This window comes from Hypomesus nipponensis, chromosome 3, assembly GCF_054491055.1.
Source record: "Hypomesus nipponensis isolate SF chromosome 3, ASM5449105v1, whole genome shotgun sequence".
Taxonomy (NCBI): domain Eukaryota; kingdom Metazoa; phylum Chordata; class Actinopteri; order Osmeriformes; family Osmeridae; genus Hypomesus; species Hypomesus nipponensis.
Genome location: NC_140363.1, coordinates 8,089,951 through 8,115,798, shown reverse-complemented (window position 1 = coordinate 8,115,798; position 25,848 = coordinate 8,089,951). Strand labels below are relative to the sequence as shown.

Sequence of the window (25,848 nt, the reverse complement as noted above, 5' to 3'; positions counted from 1 at the left end):
ATAGTAGTCTAGCTGACCTAGTCTAGTTGAAAAATACAAATATAAAAGTTTTTTCTTACATATTTGAAACATTTGCTCAATCTATATATCTACAAATGTTAAATCTATCTTTCCCAAACTTGTGTTTGCAGACATATAATTCACTGCCTCTCTGCAGAGGATGAGAGTAGTGTTGTCCAAGCTCAGTTCAAGGTCCCCAGACGAGAGTGACAAGTTGACGGCGACACGGAATGGAAAAATAGTCTCGATTTTCTGAGAGATTCTGAGAGAATTTGCCTTTGTTGTGGTAAGCTACCACAACGCTAGGGAACTGCTAATGTCAAGTTGAGAGTAGAGCTGTACGGTTGCTAATTTTCCCTCTTTAATTACCCTCTTTTTGAACTGTGCATCTCGCACCCATTTCTGAACCCACTGCAACTACAATACCATTCCTCCCTTTGTTCTACGTACGGGGCTTGTGCATTGTGTGTCTGTAGATAGCGTACCCCACTAACAAGGATAATCTACCATTTTGTATTAAGCGGCATGAAAAGTGTACTGTTTTTACAGAGCCTTGGCTGTCTATAGTTTTGCCAGACACTATCAAAACACTAACAATTGAGGCAGAAATAACAAATAATAACACTGCAATGAAATTGGTGGAACTACTGGTAGTATTTAATTCAAAATTTCAATTTAGTCCTTTGTGAACCCTTTCTAATTAAATGTACATACTTGTAAAAATACAGGTTAAAGTTACTTAAAAGTTAAGGCCACAATTTTTCCCTGCTCCGTCTCTGTCACGTTAATTTCCACTCTCTATCTGTTATTCTGTCACTTGATCTCATCCTTTTCCATTACTTTTCAGTCTTCTCTTGCTCTACTTTTTCTCCTCCTCATTGCCATATCTGAAGTCCCACATGTTCAATACGTCCCTCTGCAGATCCTCAGTGAAAGCTCACAGGGTCATATCATTCCATTAGTTCCAGTACTGTGATCACAGCCATCACCAACAAACACACACACGCACGCACACACACACACACACACACACGCACATACACTGCCACCCACATTTCACTTGTGCATATCTTGTGTAGGCAAAAAGGCCAGCAAATGAAAGACGGTTCAATTGAGGTGAGATTTAAAAAAAGTTTTTAAATTGAGTATTGAATGTTAGAAAGACCAGCAGCCTAGGTGCTGCTGGAAATTGGTGAAAAATGGTTGAAGAATAAAGAGAAATTGGAGACCATGCAAAGGATGATAGTCGTGCCTAGCTGGAAGGAGTGATGTAGAGAGCGTAGAAGAGAAGGGAACACAGCAAAGGGCATGTCGTTCGGAGATGTCAAATGATGTCTCCTCCACCCCCTTCCCTTTTTACAAAGCCCCCTGCGTGTGTGTGTGTGGGTGGGGTGCTGGAAAAATAGAATGATGAGAGAAAGACAGAGATGGAAGTACAGGGCAGGCTGTGCAGTTGTGATACAACCACCCTGCCTCTCTCCCTCTTTACAAAGTATCTTTGTGTGGCTTTGTGTCCTCTCAGAAACCATCTCCTGACTAATCTCTCTGGGAGCTTCTCCCACTGGTGGGCAAAACACACTCACACAGTAAAACGTTTCCAACATGACAAACACAAATGTGCAATTACACACATGGGCAAACACATAATGTGTGAACACACTCAAACACTTAGACCCAATTGGTAAACAAAGAGAAAGTTGATATTTCCTGGAAAACCCAAAAGTCAATTATGCTATACTTCTTGCTGTCACTATTATGTACGTGGTATAATTAATAACTTCCCCAGGGACTTGAGAGTGCTGGCACCTCGAATTCCAGGGCCAGTGGAAACTTAAACACTGCCCTCTGTGCCAATCCCTGGTGATTGCAGGATACCTTTTATCTTGGCCCATCCTGCTGTCGCTTTTGCTGTTTACATCTTCCACTTTACATCTTTTCAAGCCTCTTCCTCCTCTTTTCTTTAAGAAATATATTCCCAGAGGCATCGGTCCTTATACGTTTGCATGAATGCTTTGCTGTGGACTGTGAGGTTTTTTCTAGATAGTGGTGTGAACCTTACTTTCTGAGACAGTTTGAACACACTTTTTTCTCCTCTTTCCAGTCCTCCTTTCTTGCCCTTGTACTCCATCCCTCCTTCCTTCTCCGGCTGATGACAGGCCTCTCAGACAGGCCTGCAGAATCAGAGCCTTGACTTGAGTCGTCCTCATTGATCAAGTGTCACTACCCCTGGGCTCTCTCTCTCTATCTCTCTCTCTCTCTTTCTCTCTCTCTCTCTCTCTCTCTCTCTCTCTCTCTCTCTCTCTCTCTCTATCTCTCTCTCCTTGCCTTCTTCCCTCCCCTCCTCCACCAATGCCCTTTTCTTCAGTGTTGTGCACATAAATAAACATGGCCGGCAGAGGTGACAGGCCGACCGAGTCTTCCGTTGAGGTGAGAGAGGGCTTGAGAGAAAGAGGGAGGGAGGACGGACACCGTTAAGCAGCAGGTGGAGTTGACTTGTGTGGTGTTCAGTTCAGTGGCTGTCATCTGATATACAGACAAGAACACCCGAGCTGTTGAGTCTGATTGGTCAATAAACAGGCCATTCATATTTCATAGCTCAAAGAATACATTTGCATAATAAGGGTAGAACCCTGCGTTGTTTTGAATACATCTGTGTATCGTCCCTCCCATCCCCAAAGCGACAACGAGAAGTGTACAATACCAAGAGACACTCGTATTGTTCCTGTATAAAATCATGACATAGTGGGTATCTACATGTTATCTGCAGAGAGTGCTCAAATACAAGACAGGCCTGCAGTGGACTGATAAATTGCCACAGGTCCCAGTGTCATTGGATGTAGCCAGAGGACACACTATCGGCCACTGAGCGTACACAACTGTGCTCTGGAGCCTCCCCCCATAGTCATCCCTACTTTCTAGATGTACAGGTTGTGCTTGGAGCTTGGACTGTGAGAAACCAGGAATTATTGTTTACAGGCCAACACATCGTCCCCGCATGAACCTTCCTTCCTGTCGCGTTTCGCTTTGCACATTGCTTTCCCCCTCTGATTTTTTTCCTCCCACTTCTCTTCTCATTCTCTCCATTTTACATATTTAATTGAGTCAAAAGCTTTGATGGTGGGTGGGAAGATGTTGGCAGTCATAGAGAAGAAAAAATGAGCCCTGACACTAATTAGATCCAGGGCAGGTGAAGTCTCCTCACCTTAATGTTACCAGACTGCTGGAGGGTGGGGGGTGGGGGTCGGGAGGATAATGTTTGAGGATGATGATAGAGTTAGACTCGGATGGGGAGAGTTGAAAAGGTTGAGGCCAGTTTGTGGCCACACCAGTGAGTTTCACTCAGAGGGTGGTATCATGCAAACTGGTAAAAGGTCATGTCAATGGTTTAAAGGTTGCATGGTTAGAGCAGCACACACTGTTGGGAGAGGTGTACATGCTCGAGAAGGAAGAATAGGCCGCTGTTGTTCACCCTAGGGGCATGTACCCTACGTCCATCTCATACTTTACCAATCTTGCAAGCACTGCTTTATCCCAATGTTTTTACTGCAATGAAAAGTGCCTAAGACTTTTCTCACCCTGCCACCCTGAAGTCTCGCAGTAGAAATTGCACGGGTGCGCCCAAAATATTGTTATTGATTTATTGTATCAATTAAGTATCCCACCAGCCCATGGAGCTAGACTATCATTATATTATATGTAATAGCCTTGTAAGCCAAAGAAGACCAACCTGAAGGTAAGGCTACCCTTCTGAGCCCGAGAAAACTGAAAATGGATGGCATTCAGTATTCATGATTCATTCATTCCATTCTTACAAATACTAAACAAATCAATCGGCCATCAAAAGATTCCTGTATACAGGAATTCACTTTGTGTATATGCAAAAACAGCCACAATTGAACCCGTTTTTACAAAATACACAGGGAACCTGCAAACCGTAGCGGTTTACAAACTGAAAACCACCCTAAATCTATGTTAAGGTCTTGTTTGAAAGTTTTATCAAACTGTCTTAATGTTAGCTGTGCCAAAACAGCAGAAACTGTAGTTGCTTTGCGAGCTTCTCTATCTCTCCATCTCCCTCGTTTCCTTTTTCCTCCAAATGTTTTCATCTCACCCTTCTGCAAGAGGTCATGTGCCCATGTCTGCTGCACTACTTTCTTGTGCTGCTTATGATTGTGTTGCTTTAGTCTTTGAAATAATATATGAAGTGCCTGCGGCGTGTGGTGCCACTCTTGACGGGGAGAAGAAAGAAATCTCTGAGATATCATTGAGGGCTGCCTTTTTTCCGCCCCTTCAAAGGCAGAGTCACAGTGAGGGCCCTCTGAATGCTGGGTTGGTTAACAGGAGGGAACGGGAGGACTAGTGGATAGCAGAAGGAAGAGAGACAAAGAGAGGGGAGAAGCAGAGACACCAACACAGATTTTGAGGAGGCACAGAAATGGACAAATGACAAATGGCAGTGGATGGATAATGATAGGGAGGGTTTAGAGAGAGAAAATGGAAGAAAGAGAGAGAGAGAGAGAGAGAGAGAGAGAGAGAGAGAGAGAGAGAGAGAGAGAGGAGAAATTGCCATTGACACAGTGAGACACAAATAGATAAGAGGGGAGATGGAAAGATAATATGAGAAAGAGAGATGGATGCAAAGCACAAGGGGGAAATGGAAAAATATGAGAGAATGATCGAGAGTAGAGTGTCCTGTAACGGATATTAGTATTTGCTTGCCCAGGTGCAGTAGATGCACTCGATGGTAGTCAATTCCCGATGAAGGAAAAGTGGATAAATACTTTAGTCATGGTAGCCCCTAACAAACATCCAAACTTAACAATCAGTTTGCACATTGACGGGATAATAGACTATGAGGTAAAACACTTGCATCACGTAATTCCCAATAGTAATACAAATGCTTTAATTAACTTCCGTGCCACAATATTTGAATTACATGTTGTACCTCAACCCTCGAGGACCTAATTATACAGCATTTCATGTTCACGCCAAAATTCTTAGGTTTAGCCTTGTTGTGACACACAATAGGGTTTGCTGATGCTGTTTCTTTTCCGGCCAAAGCACGCTAATTAGCTTCTAGCTAGGTAGTTAGCACATGTATTAAAACTGCTGTTAGTGTAGCCCTGTGCTGTTCCAGAAAATGGAGGAGCATGCACTTTTGGTGCATTAATACTGCGTCCCAGATTGTCTCTGATGTGAGTCCTGTCAGCTGAGCGAGAACACCCAAGCTTTAGGCTGACACCGTTGAAGTTGTGCAAGCCATTACCTACACCTGCCAATGTCATGATGTTAGAAAAATATAGCAAGTAGAACAAAATCCTTGACATTACCATTCTGCATGAGACCTTTCAGTCAGGCAAATAGATGGACACCCACATTGTGGTGTCCACTCACATCTCCACTGACTCAAGGCTTTTCTGGACTGATAAGGTTGCACCCAGAGCCCTTATTAGTGTCTATCAGCCTCTGTGCTAAATGCCAGCGGGCAGGACTGACTGCTTGGGAATATCAAGGGCTTGGGGGTGAAGGGAGCAGAGGGGGAAGATTTGCTCCTTTGCCTCAGTGCCCCCAGCCCGCCGTCACCATCTTTATGGCTTCAGAGCGGGACCTCCACTGCAGCCATCAGCCCAAGGTATGCTGTAATTGCTCCTCACAAACGAGAGTGACATTACTAAAGAGAGGGAGCAGGCAGGGGAGATGAGGGGTGGCCATGGGATCTAGGCAAAATCTTTAGATCTTCTCAGTTGGTCCTTCATTGCCTTCTCTTGTCACTTCAGTTTCTCAAAGGTGACCTATAGCATGAACCCTTAACACGGTTACACCCCAAAACCCAATTTGCACAGCTCAATGCAGGTGCGTTTAGGGTATGGGTTTGGGTTAAGCATAACCTTATGCTTACTTCACAAAAACACTGTAGTGTATTTACGTTAAGGATTGCCCTCCTGATCAATGGGTAACGGCATTCTGTACACGCTTACACTCTCTCCAGTTTGACTTAAGTATACATGGCAAACTGTTCACAATGCGTAGAATTGGTTTGTTTGGTTACTGCTGAAGTCATCTTCAGAGGTATGTTTACACTTGATGACATGCTTGGTGAGTAGGTCAACAAATGGTGTGAAGTGGAAAAATAGCATCCTTGTATTGAGCTGTTCCTGCTACAGTAAACACATTTTCTGCCCTTTCTCCCCACCACCCCCCTCCCAAAAAAACCCTCCAATCGCTCGTGTGGTATGTTTTGTTTATTGTTTATTGTCAATATCTGGCCCAGTGAGAGTTCATCTGAATTGATGTCTCTCAGTGCTACATACCTGGAAACATTGCCTTCTGCTGTGGACCAGTGTAGTTTCTGCTCATACCGTCAACGTGAGCTATCTGACTCCTATTTACTGCTTTGATGGTGATAAAAAAACGAGTGAACATCTTCACCCATTTGCTCTGAAACTACTTGGGTGATGAATTCCTCCACGCGGTCTATAGATGCTCTGCCAGTGAGAGTAGCCCACTGATCAAACGCTGCCAGATATTCACACCGATACGAGAAAATACTTTTTTTTTCATATCCTGATATTTATCGTCTGGATTTTTCATAACTGCTCTTTCCACCTGGCATTTTACCAACAAAAAATATAGAAAAATAAATCTCCCTGCGATGCACATTACCTCCTGCGCTCCGTGCATAGACCATGACTTTTATGTTGTTATACATCATTGATGGTTGAAATGAAAGGACATGGTTTGCACTGCAATAAAATGCCCTGTGGTCAAAGCTGAATCTCGCTAACATAGAGGGATGGTCTGCCAGTTCACTTCTGCTGGCAAACCTTTGACCCCAAACAACATGACCTAGGTGCTCCACTGCCCGCGTGTCTGATGCACCTCACGCAGGCTCCGCCCCCTGTGCCTTTGTGTCAGGGAGTTGGACATTGTTACCATGACGATGGCATTCTTTACAAACCAGGCATTTTGAGATGAAGGAGAATATAGAGGGAGAGAGTGAGGAGCAATATGGGAAAATATATATTAATATATAATATAAATATATCTATATATATATATGGCTACTGGAGGGTTTTGGCCTCTGAGCAGACAATGTGGATTGGCTATTTACTACTAGCTCAGAAAACAGCTCACTATAAGAAAACTGTGCTGAAGAACTTGCTTTTGTATACGATTCTTCACACTATACACAATTGTGTACTGTTCAAACTAGGCCTACTGTGTGATTAATTAGCAGTCTAGGTTTGCTTCAAGGAGGTGAGTTATTCAATAGTTACACGACACTGTATGAGGCTGAAATGTTTAAGTTTGAAGTGGGAATAGGACCCATATAATTTTGGGTCAATGTCAGGACATGGAAAACAAAGCAACATTGATTGGTATTCGTATCGTCCTCATTACCTTCATGTCATTTTTCTCGAAAGCTGACATCTCACAGACATTTTTCACCAGTAAAGTGACCAATGCCTTTGGTTGCAGAGACATTGATTGTGAAAATTGTCAGACTAATGTATGAAGAATGACTGTATGTTCAAACTGTACACCCAAGCACTCTTTAAATGTGTAGGTAGGACAGCCCCTGCAGTTTGACAATACTAAGCTCAGTGGTTGACACTTCAGACTGAGGAAAACAATCGATTGGAGCTCTACATGAGCACAACCATCACAGGGAACAGTGGACGGGGTAATTGTCCTCTACCTTGATAGATCACATGGGAGGGGGGAAGCAGCGGGGGAAGGGATTTCTACTGTGGGATTGAAAAAGCTGCATTTCCACTATCCGGTACTGGCTAAACTCCATGCGCTGTGTTTTGTTTGCCATGACGTCTTCAACGCGACACACACTACTCTTTACTGAACCCTTTTGTCGGCAGTGAATACAAAAATTGGGGACGCTATAGACAGCTGCTGCTGTAAATTATCTTAGCTCTTTCAAAATGTTGGGAACCCCTACAGTGCTGCTTCCAACAGTCCTAAAAACAGTCCTGGGTAGGCACCTATAAGCTGATAGAAAACTAAATTAGGCAGAAGGAATCGGGTTGTCAGTAGGGTGTAGTGGAAAAAGGCCAAAGCTGACAAGAATGCTGGTAGCATAAGATGGATGAAGCTTTCCTTCAGCTTTCTATTTCACAACGTTTTCTCGTCTCTCAGATTCACGTCCTATCCAAACAGGTGACTGAATTTTACCGGATGTGCAGGCTGTCAAACAGCTGCTATTTCCTATTGAAAGCAGCTTTCTTCCACTAATCATACTTTTTGGGGTAGAGGACTCTCTGCAATGGTAATTACTGTATGTGATTGGATTCAGAACCTTATGGTGAGAATCAATGATTCTTGACTACAATCTACGGTGCATAAATTCCCGCCATTAGGTGGAGGATGCCTGATGAGTTTCCCATTCTCTGAACCATAAGATATTTTGCCAGCCAAAGGAGTAAATAATTAAAAACTATTGCCTGGTGTGCTGTTATGTACTCTGCAAATCTTTAAGCGGTGTCCACACACACAAACACGCTTGTGTGTATGTGTGCATGGCTGTCTGTGTGGGTATTTATACTGTATGTAATTTCAGTTTAGAATTCATTTTGGATTTCATAATTTCACGGATGTGTTTAGTTTTTTCCTTTTGTAAATTTACAACAAAGCTCCATCCCTTAATGAATCCCATTGTTTGCTTTGATGGAAACATCGAACAATCTAACCATTCAGTGTCATCCTCGGAGCCTCCTAGGAATTGGACATTGGAGAAAAATGCAACTGTCTGTCAGCTGTGTGACAGCATGTCCTGCCAACGATGAGTGTTTACACAGCCTTTGTTTACGCGCAGGTTAGGGCACGCGCTTACGCATGCATGTGAGCATAAGAAAGAGAGTGTGTGTGTGTGCCTGTGTTTGCATGAGTGTGCTCGCAGCTGTGTCCGTGCAGAAGACATTGTTTGCAAGGTGTTATCAACCAATGAAGAAAGTGAAGTCTGCCATCTGATAATGGACAAAGAAACCTGTTGAGCATGGCTGAGTGGCAGGGAATCATTTCTAATCAGTGGTGGCACGCACCTCGAGATTACAAAGTCTCCCACTGTCTTTCTGCGTGCTAGTGTGTACGTGTGATCTGGGGATGAGGGGTATGCAGTGGGCAAATTGATTAGTTAGCTTGTTTTAATTTGCCAGCTCTAAATGGCAGAATTATAAAGACAAGGAAACGTGTTAATCAATGACTTGCAGTGACAGCAGACTGTATCAAGGTAAACAGGCTACGCGTTGTCACTTCACACTTTATTTCCATGAAATGAGGACAACATGGGGGCCAGAGGATAGGTATACTGTCAAATGAGGAGGCCGTCACCAGAATTAAAACCATTGGTTAGATTGATATTCATCACCACAGCTACCCACATGACTAACGTGTTATGTAGCTAGCTTATTATGGTTAACTTACAGGGTGCAATACAAAGTTAAATTTAGCAAATTGTTAATTGATTAGAAATAGGAAAATGTACAAGAGAACGCACATTCTGTCTATCTAAATAATGAAGCACAGCATCAGCGTAATTAGGCTGATTAGCCTTAAACTCAAGAAGCTCTTGAAAAGCATACACCAGAAGTTGCCACTGTTGGTCTAAACAATGTCGTTATAAACATTTAGAATTGGGTTAAAGGTGTCGGTTAGCAACAGGAGGGTTATTCTTGTATGAAGGCTACACACATACACACACACACACACACACACACACTTCCATCCCTGGTACCTTGCCTTTGGGCACAGGTTTTAAGGCAGCAATGTGAACCCTCCCTTCTGGCTGCCTGTTGGCAGGGAGAGACCTGTGCTGACATCCATAGTGGAGAGTGATCCATCAAACCCTTACCTAACAGCTGGCTTCCTCTGCACAATCTCTCATGGCTCCCTGTCCTGACACAAACACGCACACAGAAATGTACATATACACACAAGTGACACAAGACAAACATTCATAGAAATTGATACAGCCAAAACACTTTCTTGGGCTCCAGTAATTTATGAATTTATCCCTTATTTGTCTCAACTGCAAAGGTGCTGGTGTACCTCTACCCTGCCTTGGTGGTGTGGAATCTCAATCCCACTGGCTGGTGCCACTCTAACACACACATCCGCGATTCCCTCACCAATGATTGCTATGGGATGTTGTACATGTCTTATGCTATTACTGTATTCTACGATACAAGAATCCATACTGCTTTAAAGTGTGCCTTCTCACTTCATCTCAACCCCCCCCCCCCCCCCCCCCCCCCTTTAGAATGACTTATGCTTATGTGGCATAAATGCACAAATGAAACAGCAACTGCTTTTGGGACCCATACTTTTAATCCCCACCACTTCCAAAGCACTTCCAAGTAGTTCCAATATGTCGTTTTTTTGCGGCAATCCAACTGTGCGAAAGAAAATATCGGCGGAGTTAAAAGAAAATGGGCTTTAAACCATCTTTGTTGACTACTGCCAACTCACACTTTGTTGACCTGTTGGAGGCAGCCTGAAACCAGTCGATGGCCTGTGGTATCTTTTAAGACATTAACAGCATCTCAATCAGCAGGAGCGATAGAGTAAGTCTCTAAATCACATTGGCCAGCCCTCAGGCTAATGCCCCTGCTGCCGCCCTACCTTTTTTAAATCTATGCTAAAGACTCTCTCGGTTGGCTTGCTGTTGACTTTTCTTGGCAGCTGTACACGTGCTAATAGTCCCTCTCACCTCCTACAGACCTCTTCTTTCACACCCCTACTACTCACACACAGCCGTGCCCGCTCTCTCTGGTGTGAATGGACATACTGGAAAACTACTGAGGAGCAGAAAGAACGCAAGATGCAAGGCCATATGCAACAACAACAACATCCTTGGAGACCTTATCATTTTGTAGGTCATCTTCAAAATGATGGCTCGCAAATTGGAATCTTTGGAAGTTTATGCCTCCTTTCATGATTTTGTTGTTGTTGTGAAGAGTCGCTGTCATTGTGAGGAATGTAACACTGTAACGCAAAAATGTGTGTTCCTGTAGATGTTTTTTTCCATAGCTTATGAAACAGTGTACTGTGACATGTTAACATGTTCTGTACTCCTGAGGTTTAGATCAAAACTAAATATTTGACCTATTTAAGGTCAGAGTATTACCTGTGCTAAACATGGACTGTAATTTGTATATGAATAAGTTCTATCACCTACTTTTTCCCTCAGGAATCTGAAACTGTGAAATAACCTTAAGCTAGGCAATGTAGATCATTCCACTTGATGAATAATAAACAAAGGGATCTTGAATTACAAGAGAGGGTTAGAGTAGAATCAATGGTTATTACCTGAAAGCATTGCAATGAGATTCACAAATTAGCTGTTCCAAAACATACATTTCCAAGAAAGGCTCAGAATCTGAATGTTAAACATTTTGATATCTTTAAAACAGGATTTCCTCTTGGAAATGGGCTCACCAGTTTTTTGGGGCTCAGTTACTGGATGACAAGCACTGCACTTTTTATCAATACACTTACTTCTCTTATCACTCTTTTGCATATTAACAAAGTATAATCTCACGTACACATGTTTGACTGGCCCGCCTTATTCAGTGGTGAAAATCAAAACAGACAAGAGACTATCATTTGGTGGTCCCCAGGGCAGCAGACAGCAAGCCAGATAATGCGCCCTGCCTCAAAGCAAAAATGTCTCAGGAACGGTTTGAGGAACACAACAAGTTCAAGGTGTTGACTTATTTTCCAAATTCCCCAGATGTCTATCCAGTCGAGCGTCTGTGGAATGTGCTGGACAAGCAAGTCCGATCAATGGAGGCCCCACCTAGCAATTTACAGGGTTATGAAATCCAACCCCTATTTTGCACTCCAAAAAAAGGAAATTTCAAATCTACCGTGGAGTAAATGCCTTAAAAGAAAGTGGTAAGAAAGTGGGAAACATTAGATGTGCAAAGCAAATGTAGTCCAAACTCCAGCTCAGATTAAATACGATCTGCAGAGATAGATTTCCAGCCCATCCCCATCCTCTTCTTGCGATGATTACAGATATCTGACCCAACATATGGAGAGTCAGGCGGGATGACTTTTCTGTTTTGGCTGGGCCCTCGCCTCGACGCAGCCCCGATGCCCTCACTCCAGCTCTGTAGCACTTTGTTGTTGTAGACGTGGCTTTTGTCTTTGCTCCACAAGGATTGAGGATGATCAAAGCACCCAGCTGTCAGTCAAAGAAACTCAAATACAGACCAAATCAAACAAACAGGTGCTCCTCATTCGGCTGAGTGACTCTGAATAACAAGATGTGCTGCGCCATTGCCAAATTAGCATGACTGGCAGGGGGCTTTTCAGTTAATGTAATATCGTTGCCAAATTAGGAGAGCTACAGGAGGAAAGATAGACAAATTAATATGGCGTGATTTAGGTAAACTCCCTGGGACATTCACTTGGTCTACCGATGCTTTGCCTCCACATTTGGTGTAAACTGATGGTTTATTCCTTAGCAGCTTCCAGTAGGCATGGCAATTCTTTAAAATAAGGGATGGTTTTGGAAAGTTCTATAATGCTTCCCAGACTAAAAGAAGTGATCCATATCCAGGGCCTCTGTCTCTGGTGCTGGCCCTGCAGTCTCACTAACAAATTGAAGCTTTTCGATACTACAGATGGATTGTCATTGTCTTATGTACAATGCAAGGACACGATTAACACAACAGAAAACCAGAAAACTACTGTATGTCACAGCCTCGTGTCCATAAAATGTCACCGAGATTTGGAGTCATCATCTTTGCTTTCAGGGTTCATAAAGCTTTTGGAGGTCTCGTAAAGAGATTTACTGCACGCTGATAATATACAATAATCTGCAACTTCAGAAATGTCTGAAGTCATGAATAAAACCCTGCTCATTCTTTGGGAAAAAGCATTGTCTCTTGTAAGAGGATTGGGGAGAATACATTTAGGCCAAGATTGTTTCTTCTTCCCCAGGAGCCTTGAAGTGGGATTATGCATTTCTATAATGCCATAGACTCCAACAGTTGGACTGATTTGGTATGCTGTCAATGAGAGCTTTAGTCGATTTGAATCTGTTGAATCTGTGTTGAGAAAACTGTGGAAATGTTTACACAGTATCTTGTTGTGATACTTTTGGAATGTGACAACACAAATGCACTTTTTGGGAGGGGCTGAATCCCTATCACTAGTATGCTAACTACCTCTGATTAAGCTTCCGAGCTAACTGGGAAATTTCTCTCAACAAAGTCTGCTGTATTAAATGTATCAGCGCATAGACTTACAAGTGCTTGTATGTTAAGCAAGGATTAGATTCAGAAATACAGTCTAAAGCTAAAAGGTACATGTTTGAAGGTAAGTGTTGTGAGACTAAATCTGTCATTCTTTATCTGAGAAAAATATAGCAGCTAGAAAAGACACGTTTCAACATGATGGCGTACAAACGATGTTAACTATTTAAAGATAATTGTGCCCTGCCTATGATTGAATCTGACATCTGTTAAAAGCAAATCTGTACACTGTGTGTTACGGAACAAAGCTGCATTTAGAGTAACACAAAAGCATGTGAGTGAAAGCAGTTTTTTGAGCCACAGAAATACTTTCCAACTACTTAATAAAAAAATACTTTCACTAAGAACATAAGTTGTCCTTATTCCCTGTGCACAATCAAATCTGTTCAACCAATGCAGTTAGTTTGAAATGAACGGAAACATCTTTTCTGATGTAAGGCTTAGGGGTGGAATACTATTATCCAAAATAGCTGATTGTATGCCAATGTCAAGTTCTTTGCCACGAGGATCAAGGGAGAAATTCACTAACGGAATTCTGGTGTAGACTTTGTTGTTCGACTGTCAAATCTGTGACCTGCCGATAATTGTAGAGTGCAGGTATTTCTGCAGCTCTGCACAAAGGAGAACACCGAATAATACGTTTTCTCTTTGGTTTTAGACCTTTTTTGGGGAGCTTCATTTGAAAGCTTTGTATCAAATCCCTTCTACTTGTAGAGAAAGGGTGTGGGCAAGCAAAGCCTTGAAACCTTTTGGAAGCCTTTTGAGGCTCTCTTTGCCAAATTGTCTGGAGTTTCTGTGCATTATGGACCACATGAGATGGGAAGGAGTACCTAAACGAGGCTTAACTGGAATGTTGCGGTTCCTACAAAGAAGACCTCCAAAGTCAATGTCATCTCGTGGCCTTCTGGGAGCTAGAGACACCTTGGGGAAAGATTAATGGAAGTTTTCTTAAAAAGTTGCAGGAAAGTGATTGTGTGTTCCATTTGCAGAGGATTATAATTGAATGTGTGGAAGAAATTGCGATTTCCTGTGTGCTTACATTATTCACTAATCAATAGAACTAGTCATTGGATACTAGTTAGTATGTTCTTAGGTAAGCTTGCTATTAATAAGAGTAGATTGTCTATGTGTCTATGTGTCAGGGTTAATAGATGTTCGGGATCAGAAGAAAGTACTGGGTAAAGGTCCTTTGTCATGACTACAAGGAGAGCGCCAACTATGATCTCTCTAGTCTGAGTGGTAATGTGTTGGGAGCTGTGAATCTCTTTCTCTGAGACTGTTGTAACGTCATTACTGCCTGACTGTCACTATATATGTTTACATTCTTGTGCCCTATAAAAGATGGTCCTCCGGCCTTCAGAGCGGAGAGAGACACGATTGAGACCTAAGCCTGGTGTTGTGTTGTCATTTTATTATCAGAGGTCTGGTTTTCTCTCCCAATCTGCAGATTGATAAATACTTATTAAAATCCAGAACTCAACTGAACTTAGTCACTCCTTTTATGAAGAGACGGAAAAAACACCATTCTTCATCGATTACCTCTGATGCTTACAGCTAAGAAGGAACATCGTATTTTGTTCTCAGTTGGACTCTTCATAGTAAGTAGTCAGGCGAGAAGTCGGAGAGACTGGAGAAATTACATTTTGTGTGCTTGATCTAATTGTATCGAAGCACTTTGTGAATTAAGCAAAAGCACTTGTCAAAATGCTTGTCACCCTTGGTGTGTGATCAAGCTGCCATTCTTGGGTCACGTAGCCGTCTAATGGGTAGAACGCCGGGCATTTCATATTTTTTGGAGCCCCCTCTGGTGTGTTTGCGTGGATTCCGCAGTCTGCCACTGAGTAGAACACACAGGTTATGGGAGAGTGGTGCATTAGAATAGTGCTGCTCTTCTTCCCAAATGGCCTTTTCATCAACAATTGTTTTCCTTAAACCACAATTCGAATAAAGATCATCAATCAAGTAGTTTGAATCATCAATTAAGCATTTAGATATGCAGCATATTCATATATAGAGCACAATTACATATATGTATATTGTAAGGGTCAGAATTGTGCAAGCGCTCATATTGTTGGCAGTGTCGCCAACTCTCTCTTGGAAGTCGCTTTGGATAAAATGTCGCTCATGTCTGCTGTACTCATGTACCCGGGCTCAGCACATGATACTTTTATTTGATAGAATTCTCAGCTTTCTGTCTTTAGACGGAAGGGTGGTGGGACAGAGAACTACAATACAGTTATCAATAATCCTGTGCTTCTTTTGTGGAATGCATTGTATTGCCATGAGCAATGAATGCCACTTGGCTTGTACAAAGGAGACGTTGCAGAACTGTATGCAATGTGATGGACAGTTGGATGATGTGGTGGCAAATGACTGGGTCATTTCACCCACAACACAGGAAAATGAGAACCATTTTGGCCAAAATGCTGTTTCCAATGCGTTAAATGAATGCTAATAGAAGTCATTTGCATAATAGCTGTTATGCAAATGATGAGAAAAAAATGTCTTAGCATTAAAAGACAATCTTAAAATGGATTTTAAGATTCATTCCTCCCCGGATGCATCACAGGAGATATTAGTGCTGGCCAAAGGCTGTGTATATGGCACATATGGCATGTGTCAAACCCAGCTGGCTGAACTACTCCAGCCGAGACCGTAGAGCCTATGGGACATTACTATCTATTATTAAATACATTTCATTTGATCTAAAGTATATTACTTATTCAGGCAAATTAATTGCAAACTATAAATCCAGCAATATCTTGTGTCTGTCTGTCTGTGGGTCTAAAGATCAAGCCTGTTACATCTACATTCATAGATTTTTTTCCCATAGGTGCTCTGGAATCTTGTTTTACCCCCTGTTCCACTCTTTTTTAGGTTAGCATTAACCTAGTCTGGTAGCTGGTTGTGAAGTACAGTACCATAGTTTTGGAGTGATGTTTTGCTTGTTACAGAAGTAGTTTGATGCATTATGAGAACAAGAAATCTTTAAGAAGTCTCAAATGTTCCCTGGGAAAGAAAAAAGAAAAAGAATAAGCAACCCTTTTTGTAAAAACAAAAAGTCATAAATTCATGACAGCTTTATCAGATCTATGAAAGCAGGAGCAGAGGAAGTACCTTGCTTCATCGTCACCTCAGCGGCACATAAACAAACAGTGATGTCATATTAAATCCTTGTTGGATATCCTCACACAATAATGAAAAACACCACAACAGGATGATATCTTCCCTGGAGCTTTTTTTCTTCTTTTTTTTCTCTCACAGTTTTCTTTCTTTAGCCTGTTGGAGTGCATTGAAATAAGTTTACTCATTGAACACAGTCTTTATAGATTTTCTTTGACCATGTTTACAGGAAACTTTCTGTTTAAACAATGTCAATGGTCTCTGTAAGATATGAGGACGAATCTTAAAAGGTAAAGCTTATGATATGTGAGAGGAATATATGCAGGGGGTGTAGTACTTATGTAGGAGTTAGGTGTTAGGTCGAATGAAACTCCACCTCCTTGGGCTAAGCAGGATTCAAACCCACAATGTAGTGTGCACAATGCGCAGGAACAATGCCTAATCCCCGTGAGACACCCAAAACGGATGCATTGATGCACCTCTGTTTTAACCAAGTAAAAATGGAAAAAACGAGAAAGCGGATCACATTGTCTTCCTTGCTTTTTTCTCGCTCTCACAGGTCAATTCCTGTGGGTGAATGGCTCTGCGTTCGGGGGCCCCTGGGTGCTGAGTCCCTGGCTGTGGGGGGATGGACGGGGCCCCTGTGGCCTGGACCTGGCTGTGTTCCTCCACCCTCGTCAGAGTGGCCGCTATACTGTGTGGCTCATTGAGAGGGACAAACCTCCACTGGCCCTCCTCTCCACTGATACCCTTCCACGTATCACCGGGTGAGTAATCTTCCTTTTCTGAACTGTTACTGGGCTCTCAAGTGATGCTGCATTAGCTGCGTGTGGCAATGGTGTGACTACTTGTTGACACAATCCTGTCAAGTTGAATGCGTTTTACAACAGCTACCAAGATGATCTCATGCAATTCAAGATGTCCCGAAAGGTGGAATAAACATGGGAAAGCACAGCGAGACAAATAACAAGGTCAATATAGACTGTCACATGCTACACAGTGCTACTCAAACCTTTCTTGAATGCTACATTTCTGACTTCTTTACTTCTTTATGCATCACTACAGATTGTTGAGGTGAAGCTGTGTGTGTGTGTGTGTTCAGCCTTGTATGCTGGCAGGCCAGGAAGGCACATCATAACATTGACTGAACAAACTGAATACATTTTACTTTCCTGCGCATTGTTGACAACTAAGGCAAATGTTGGGTTGGGCTTGTCTTGCTGCACGACCCAATTAACGCTTGGATTAAACTAGGAAAACTTGGTCTCATAGCACTCCAAATCTGTCATCAAGAGAAATCACTGGATAAAAGACAAACGTTGTGATGATCATAGTGAGTTTCAACTAACTCTGAACGCAGATTCCATCATAATCGTGTTAATGACAGAGACATACAATATGCGGACTATTCAATTGTTTAGGAGTATGTTATGCGTCTCGCTGCTGTGTCTGCATCAATTTTGAACTGAATTATGGTATACAGTATTATATGTACCCATTATCTTTGCTGTAGGTCGCAGACTTGTGTTCAAGGTCATAAATAAAGTGAGGAGCATTCCTTTGTGTACAATACAGACACGTTTCATCTTGCTTTTATGCACAGTCTCCTAAGACCCTGGCAACCTGTGAATGTCAAGCTTTGTGCAGCTTATTTTTTCTGTCTTTGTGTGCGCGTGCAGGCGTGTGCGCAGGCATGCAGGTCTGTGTGTTTGCGCCGCTGTGTAAGATTCACTACTCTACTGTTTTGTGTGTCCAGATGCACCCCAGAGACAAGGCTGTAACATGTGTGACGGATTAGAGTGCACATTCACACTCTCATTTGTAGTCCGTGGTAGCCATCCGCCCACGCAATATCACTCCTCTGAGCCAGCACCAAGCCAGCCATTTCCAGTCTTCCTCTCTCTGGGTAAAACTGATCATGAAAATATTGGAGAAAAAAAAGTAATCTACCCGTGGACATCAGATGGTCAAAACCAGACGGACAACTGATTATTTTTCCTGTGTCCTTTTCTTTTGTTGGGATACCGAAACCAAACACTGAAATGCTGATAATCTTTTAGAACTGGTTTATGATATACTAGCGTCTTCAACACGCAATCATGCCACGTGTATGTGTATGCTTCTATTTCTATTCTTTTTTGATTGATATGGGGTTGAGCTGATATTGTATTACTTTAATATAAGCTCCACAGCCTGAATTGAGTTTACTCTTCTCTGATATTTTGAATCAAACACCCCATAAATCAGCCCTTGAGATCAGTGTGCAAATGAATGGAGGTTTGACCCCCTAATAAACACTTGGACCCCCCCATAAGGTCGGGGGGGTCAAAGTAATATTTACGATTACAGGTAAGCACAATATATACATTTATTATATGGCAACGACGGTACGAGCTTTGTGATTGGCTAATGGGTAGTCATGCCAGCCACGTATTGACCGCAGTCTGATGTATTCTTATTGCCCTCTGACGTCGTCTTCAAAATGAGCGATAATGACTAGTCAGCTGCTGAGTTTTACTATCCAGATGATGCTGAAAAGATTTGTCATCAAAAGTGAGGATGAAGACTAGACTCTTTGAAAAACTTGTGTCGTTATTTTGTGTTGAAATTAAAGCTATTTTAGGTTGATTCAGTATCGCTTGGTCGATACGTTCCAGCCTCAGTTGGATATTTCCTGGCATGACCTCACTCTCGGTTAGTAGGTAGTTAGTATCGTGCTTACCTGTAATTGTAAATAATATTTTGCGCCCTGGAGAAGAAGTTGACCCCCCCCCCCCCCCCCCCCCGATTGTCATTGTATAATTCGCACTCTGCTTGAGATAATATCTCTAGACCTGTTATTGGAAATCCATTCATCACATTAGGGAATATGGAGAGATTTCTTTCAAAATCATCTTTTTCCAGCACCCTAATGCTCTGGCGGTAGTTTTTGGTGCCAAGCTGATAGCTGGCATTGAGGGGCTAGGGTAGTCCTCTCTTTCAAAGCACCTCCAGGTCATACTGTTCATGTCGGCATGATAAGAGTCACAGTCAGGGTTGAGAAAGGTAGAGGGAAAGGAGGGAAGAGCAGGGAGAAGACATTGAAAGAGACATAGAGAAACAAGGATACCAAGTCTTCTGGGAGATGGCACTGCAGTGGTTCTGTAATGGTAATGGAAAGGTTAGTGTGTGTGTGTGTGTGTGTGTGTGTGTGTGTGTGTGTGTGTGTGTGTGTGTGTGATTTTACAATACCTAACTGCTGGAGGGAATTGTACCATTGTAGTGGTTTTAAATAGACGGGAAAGTGTGTGTGTGTGTGTGCCCAGGATGGGTGTTATCCAACTACAGTACACCATTCTTTGTATATGTGTGTAATGGGAATCTCACAGTACACCACAGGGTGTGTCAACAGGACTGAACAGAATGAGTTATGCCTTGTAATGGTGGAAACAAAAATCCCAGACATGACCCAGGTAATGCATCCTTGCTTGATAAAATGACTCTTTTCTCAATTGTTCTTTCCCTTTTTACACCTATTTTATGTGTCTCAAGAGGGACTAAATGACTAATTTTAAGGGTCAAAGGTAGGACCGCAATTTATTATATCCTAACATGTCTCGGGCAATAGGGCTTTGTGTGTGTGGTGATGGGGCGGTTGAAACGCGCCCCATAGTCACAGCCCAACGGAGAATTATCAGACTCATATTCTGACTAGAATTATGTGCATGACAACGTCAGGCTAAATAAAGTGTCAAGTTGCTACTAATATGCATGCTAATAAGCAACTAGTGAAGGGTGAATAAAGGGTGTACCTTCTTAATATAAAGTGTTACCAAATATTAATAAACATTAAGCAGATGCTTCATATACATGTAACCATTATCTCCTTTGTACTCAAATAATAATGTTTTATATCATCTGGGAATACATTAATTCATGTAACTGCATTTTTAGCAAGGTTGTACTATAGGATCAAATCCACTATGCAATTGTACAATCCCGATGTTTCACTATTATGCTAATGTCATGATATCATGACACCCATGTGGACAAGTTAGACAGAGAGACAAACAGAATACATTGGCTAGTTATTCATGAGGCATCTTGTACTTAGTCCCACTTTCAGAGCTTTCTTTTCAGTTCAGCTCCTGAATGAAAATGTCACTGTTGGATAACATTTATGGAAGTTTGCATTTCCTTCAATTTGGTTTTAGTTACGTGTGCTGTGGTTTACGGTAGGTATTATATTTGACTTTTTATGTGGAATCATAGCCTCTACATTAGGCTACAGAAGGCTACTCCTCTTAGCCTAGTCCCCCTTTCTTTGTATGAAAGCTAGCGGCTCCAAAGGAGTGTCAGAGCAGTTCATTCATCCTTGGCCTGCCCACAAGGATCCTCCGTTTCCCCATTTAGTCGGTGCCAGAGCTGACCTCCAGCTCTCAAACCCAGGACCAACGAAGTGAGACTGATGCGGTGTCCGGAGCCCTGGACGGCAGGATCTGGGATGTCGGCCAGGAACCGTCAGCTCTCTTTGCCTGGCATATTTGGAAGGGACGAAGGAGACTTTCAGATATATCCCTTTTGCTTTGCCTTTGGCCACACATTCTACTCTGAGGACAGTGCTTGTTTGCCGCAATTTAAATGGCCTCAGTGTGCCAGTGTACAACTGAATTAATGCCAAGTTGTTTTTGCCTATAAAAAACTAAGGTTTTAGTCAGTTGTCATGTCCATCACAAAAACCTGATAGCATCCCATCAGACCTGCTGATCCAGCGAACGGAGAAGACAAGGAGTCAAGGAAGCTGAAAAAGTCTTGAGATTTAATTCCCATATTTGATGAACTCATCAAAAATAAGCTGTGTATGCAGTTTACGGGAGTCAGCCCTGTCAAACAAACAAATATTGCATTGTGGGGGTTTGGTCAGGCTTCTTGCATTTATTATGTGAAATGTGTTTGAAGTTTTACATCGCCAACCGCCATGACAACTCTACCCCCGGCTGCCAAGACTGGCTCCCATTTTGTTTAGTTGTTTCATATGGAAATTGGATTTACATACCATCCCCCATAGCGAACGCTGCAGCCATCATTTGCTTTCGGGGTAGGCTACATCACACAATGCAGCATGGACATACCTTTCTTCTCTGCTCATCTGCCTCTATCATACATGTGTGTTTGCAATGAAGCAGAAATTTTGTGTGGACACAATATATATTTTGTATAAAAAATATATAATAATCAAAGCAACTATACCAGCTATCGGGTTTTCAGTTTATGTATTTGGCTGGGTGATTTGTAAAATGTAGAAGTGTTACAATGATGAGTGATGACTGAACCACCTGTGTGTTGTTTTTCCTGTGCATTAAGTTGTGGAATGTGTACCGTTTAAGGACATGTTTTGGTGGTGACTATATTTGTATGGTCCTGAACATGTCTCTCACTCATGCCTATCACTCTGTTGTGGACTGATGGTGTGATCCGAGCTCAATAGCTAATAAACGAAGTCAACTCTTTTTCATTGTGGTGCGTTCCTTGGCCCATCCTCCGAAAGAATATAATCTAACTGTTATGGTGTGGCAGGGCCATGGTTACGGTGTGGCAGGTCCATGGTTACGGTGTGGCAGGGCTATGGTTACGGAGTAGGAGGGCCATGGTTACGGTGTGGCAGGACATGGTTAGGGTGTGGCAAGGAAGCCTTAAACACTGGAGCAATGAAAGATAAGCCAGCAGATAGGCATAGTAATCCTGAGACAAAGGAAACAACAATAAGAATAAACAGACATGAGGGAAATTCTGGAAAGTACATGGAACACTAGACACTTACGCAGTATACACAATATTGTTGGTTATGGTTAGTAAATTCTGCTGTAGTAGAAGCAACAATCTGACTCGTATTCTTCTGCTGTTGGGTAGATGATGGAAGGCAGGTGAGCTGGTTGGAGACAAGGAGCAGGTGTGTTTGGGGAGCCGGGAACCAAGCGAGAGAGAGAGAGGAACAGACACGACCCATGCCTCAAAAACACAAACACACATACACACAAACACACACACATGAAAAAAAAAAACTATCTCGTTGACTGCATATCTCTCGGCAACTTCACAGCATAGCATACAACAGTCTGCCTTTTTCCTCTAAGCCAGACTGAATAATAAAGAAGGTCTGCTAGATGGACTTCCTTCTTGTTCCCACACTGTTATGCAAGCACCCCCCTCCCTTCCTTATATATTTGTAGGTCTTATCTCTCTCATCTTACCATCTCTATTTTAGTTTTTCAATCGTTCCCCCTCCTATCTGATGTTAAGATGAGATTTCCATGGTCAGCTATGTTTGGCAAATGTCTTGTTTGTGTGTGACAGCATCAAGCGGCAAGCAATCAAGACACAGAACACCTTTAACCTTCTCTCTAATGTTACATTCAGTTTTCTTTTCAGCGGTTTTCTGTTGTGCTTCATTGTCACAACACTGGGTTAGTCAGACGCAGTACTTCTTAGTGTTGAGTAAAGGAGTTGCCAATATGCCAAAAGAAAATGATGTTTGTTCACATATCAGATAATGTGCAGACATTAATGTGCATCCACTCCTCAATTGTTGGAGTTGTTGGTTTCAGTCCACTTTTACTCTCTACCGTGAAGTACACATCTGAGATGTATTGTCAATGAATCAATTGGCCTAATATCACGATCATTTAGGCTACCATTCACACACTGTCTCCAAGTGCACACACATGCAAGTGCAAACGCACACACACGCACACACACATAGTCACTGCTGGCGGGTTGCCACAGCACAGATGTCCTAAGCACCATCCTGCGAATATGTAAGCCCCTCAGCCTGATCAAACATATTGCACACTACAACCTGTGACGAGGATGGGGACATTTCTGCTGTTTTCTCTCCCTCCCCACCCCCCACGCCCCAATTCCCCATACCTCTTGACTTTTCAAATTACATTAATCCACTTCAAGCAAGTCTGGTGCTCCAATCCTAGAGTCCTCCTCGGCTGAGGAGGAGAGAGGCTCCAGGGGATGTTTGACTGACCAGGTCCCCCCCCCTTCCCTCCACTGCTGCTTGGCAAACACCTCTTTCTTGCAGCTGTCTAGGTGGACTACTCGTCCCATGTTTGTTGGCGTACTCCAGATCTGTAATTAACTTCTCTCAGCCGCTCTCTAATCAATGTTACCATCTGGTGGAATGGCACCTGGATCACTTGGGGCCCACAGAGGGCTGTCGTTACGGGTCGTACTTCTGGGTCTTCCTGAGGCAAGAGGCCACTCTTCAAACCATGAGTTATCTACAGGCAAATCCCCATCCTTTGGACAGACCCCTGTCATCACACTGCTCATTATGTACGCACATTATGTGACGTCTGCCCAGGCAAATATAGTTGTGCTCATTAAACATTCTATCACGCTGTTGGTTCTTGGAGGTTTACGGTTGAGTCTTATTTAGCAGATTAAGAAAATAGTTAATCCATGTTAGTGTTTTTGTTGCTAATTTCCTATTGTGTGTGTTTGCACTTCAGTAATGCTACTATTACTGCTGCTACTACAACTAATACTTCTACTATTACAAGCCTAATAATAAGGGGGAAAAGACAGATAGTTTTAATACTACTGATGACCTTTCATCACAAAATAAGTTTGTTTTGTTTTTTTTGGCTATATAATTCGTAATTATAGTTAATCTCAAGTAATGTATATTCCTTAATTAGTGAGCCTTGCAATAAGGGGAAACTTTTGATTGCGCTGTCTGACTATTACCGGAAGGTAGGTAGGTATACAGGCAAGTAGGTCTTGTTTATTACACTCCTGCGGTGCCCACATATATCGGAATTCTTCTGTCAAACCTTAAATTAAAGTTTTTCAGAAAACTTTACTAAAAGTACATCTCGATACTACTGACCCTGACTTTAACTGCACTTAAACTTTCACAAATTAATGTGTTAATTAGTGTTCAAATATTACCAGAACACGATTGCGTAAGTCTCTTCTTGACTGCAAAATTGTCCAATATTTTTGTTTATCTGAGTTTTACTGATATACTGCCAAGACAGCAAAGTCTTTTTTTAAATAAATGCCAGAAGTTTGTTTGATAAAGTCTAGAAAAATAGCCCATTTGTAGTTTGTATTCATATCCTCAGTCTTCCAAGAGCGTCCTTAATGATTCCCTGTGGAGATCAATTGATACAATGTGCTCTGTCTTGTTCGCCAACTGTGTTTGTGTAAAAAAAAAAAAAATGAAAGAAAAAAAGATTTGGCAACATTTTCATTGTTATTCTCTAGGTCTACTTTTTTGCTGGAAGGGAAACAGATGGCGGGTTGTACTTTTTCCTTCAAGGCTTACTTTTCCATATGTATCTGCTACTCACGATGCACTCACACATGTTCCCCAGGCCTCAGGTAGTGTCTTCCTCTCCATCACTGCCATTTCAGAAACAATTGACTTACAGTTGAGAATTGACTTACTAATATACTTTTCTTTGAGTGCAAAGTTGTTTAGACTATTGAGGTTCACGTGGATTTCTTTGGTGATGAATACAAAAGTTTCAAAAGTTTGCCGTGTTTTTTTATTTTTTATGTTCAGTCTCTCATGTACACTTTATGTCCAGAAGTATGTGGAAACCTGACCATCACACCCATATAAGTTTGGTGGATATCCTATGCATTGGGTAGCACTCTCCGGAGATCTGCCACACCCAGATTCGTCCATCTGACAGCCAGATAGAGAAAATGTATTCATCACTCCAAAGAGCATTTTTCCACAGTCTGGAACTCGGTGGTAGTTATTCACCGGACTGTTGTCCTATTTTTGCTTTTTCTTCACAATAAAGCACTTACATTTGCCTGGGGCAGATCTAGTCGGGCAGAAATTTTCCAAACGGACTTGTGGCAAAGGTGGCATCCTATGACGGTTCCACATTTAAAGTCACTGAGCTCTCCAGTGCGACCTACGGTACTAATGATATTTGTCCATGGAGATGTCATGGCTTTGTGCTGGATGTTATGGACTTGTGAGCAATGAGGCTGAACTCAATAAGTAGTGGGCAGCATTTCAAACTCACAAAAAGAACTGGCACTGATGGTCATCTTTCAGCAAGAGCGTTCTGTAGATGTTAGGGTGTATATGTAGGTGGCTCGGAAGATGCTTCATGGACAAACTGATCCTGATGTTTTTAAAGTCTGTATGGTCGTAAACATTGTTTGTCAATGTAACTTTATAATGCCTTTCTTGCCCAAGTCTCCCTTCAAAAATAGGCAATAACAGTTGGATTTTACCTGGTTAGATGAAAGTTAAATACATTAAATCTGTGTATCTCCACCCCTTGTACCATGATGCTTCAGATGTTACTGTTTGGTGCAGAAATGATGAGCTGCTTTTGTTGGATGGTGTGACAGCCAACTCTGTATTAGCTGCTCCCCTTCTGCGCCAGTGTCTTCGCAGGCACACAAAGAGAGCACATATGGGCATGACAGA

The 25,848-nt window shown here is 42.3% G+C and overlaps 1 protein-coding gene across 1 annotated transcript in view; it reads left to right on the top strand.

Moving 5' to 3' along the window:
• The window catches only part of alk (ALK receptor tyrosine kinase), a 208,494-nt gene that overhangs the window by 96,502 nt on the left and 86,144 nt on the right, over window positions 1-25,848 (top strand). Inside the window, exon 4 of the mRNA XM_084683172.1 lies at window positions 16,957-17,164. Within this exon, the coding sequence (XP_084539298.1) occupies window positions 16,957-17,164 (208 nt within the window). The remainder of the gene's footprint in view (window positions 1-16,956; window positions 17,165-25,848) is intronic.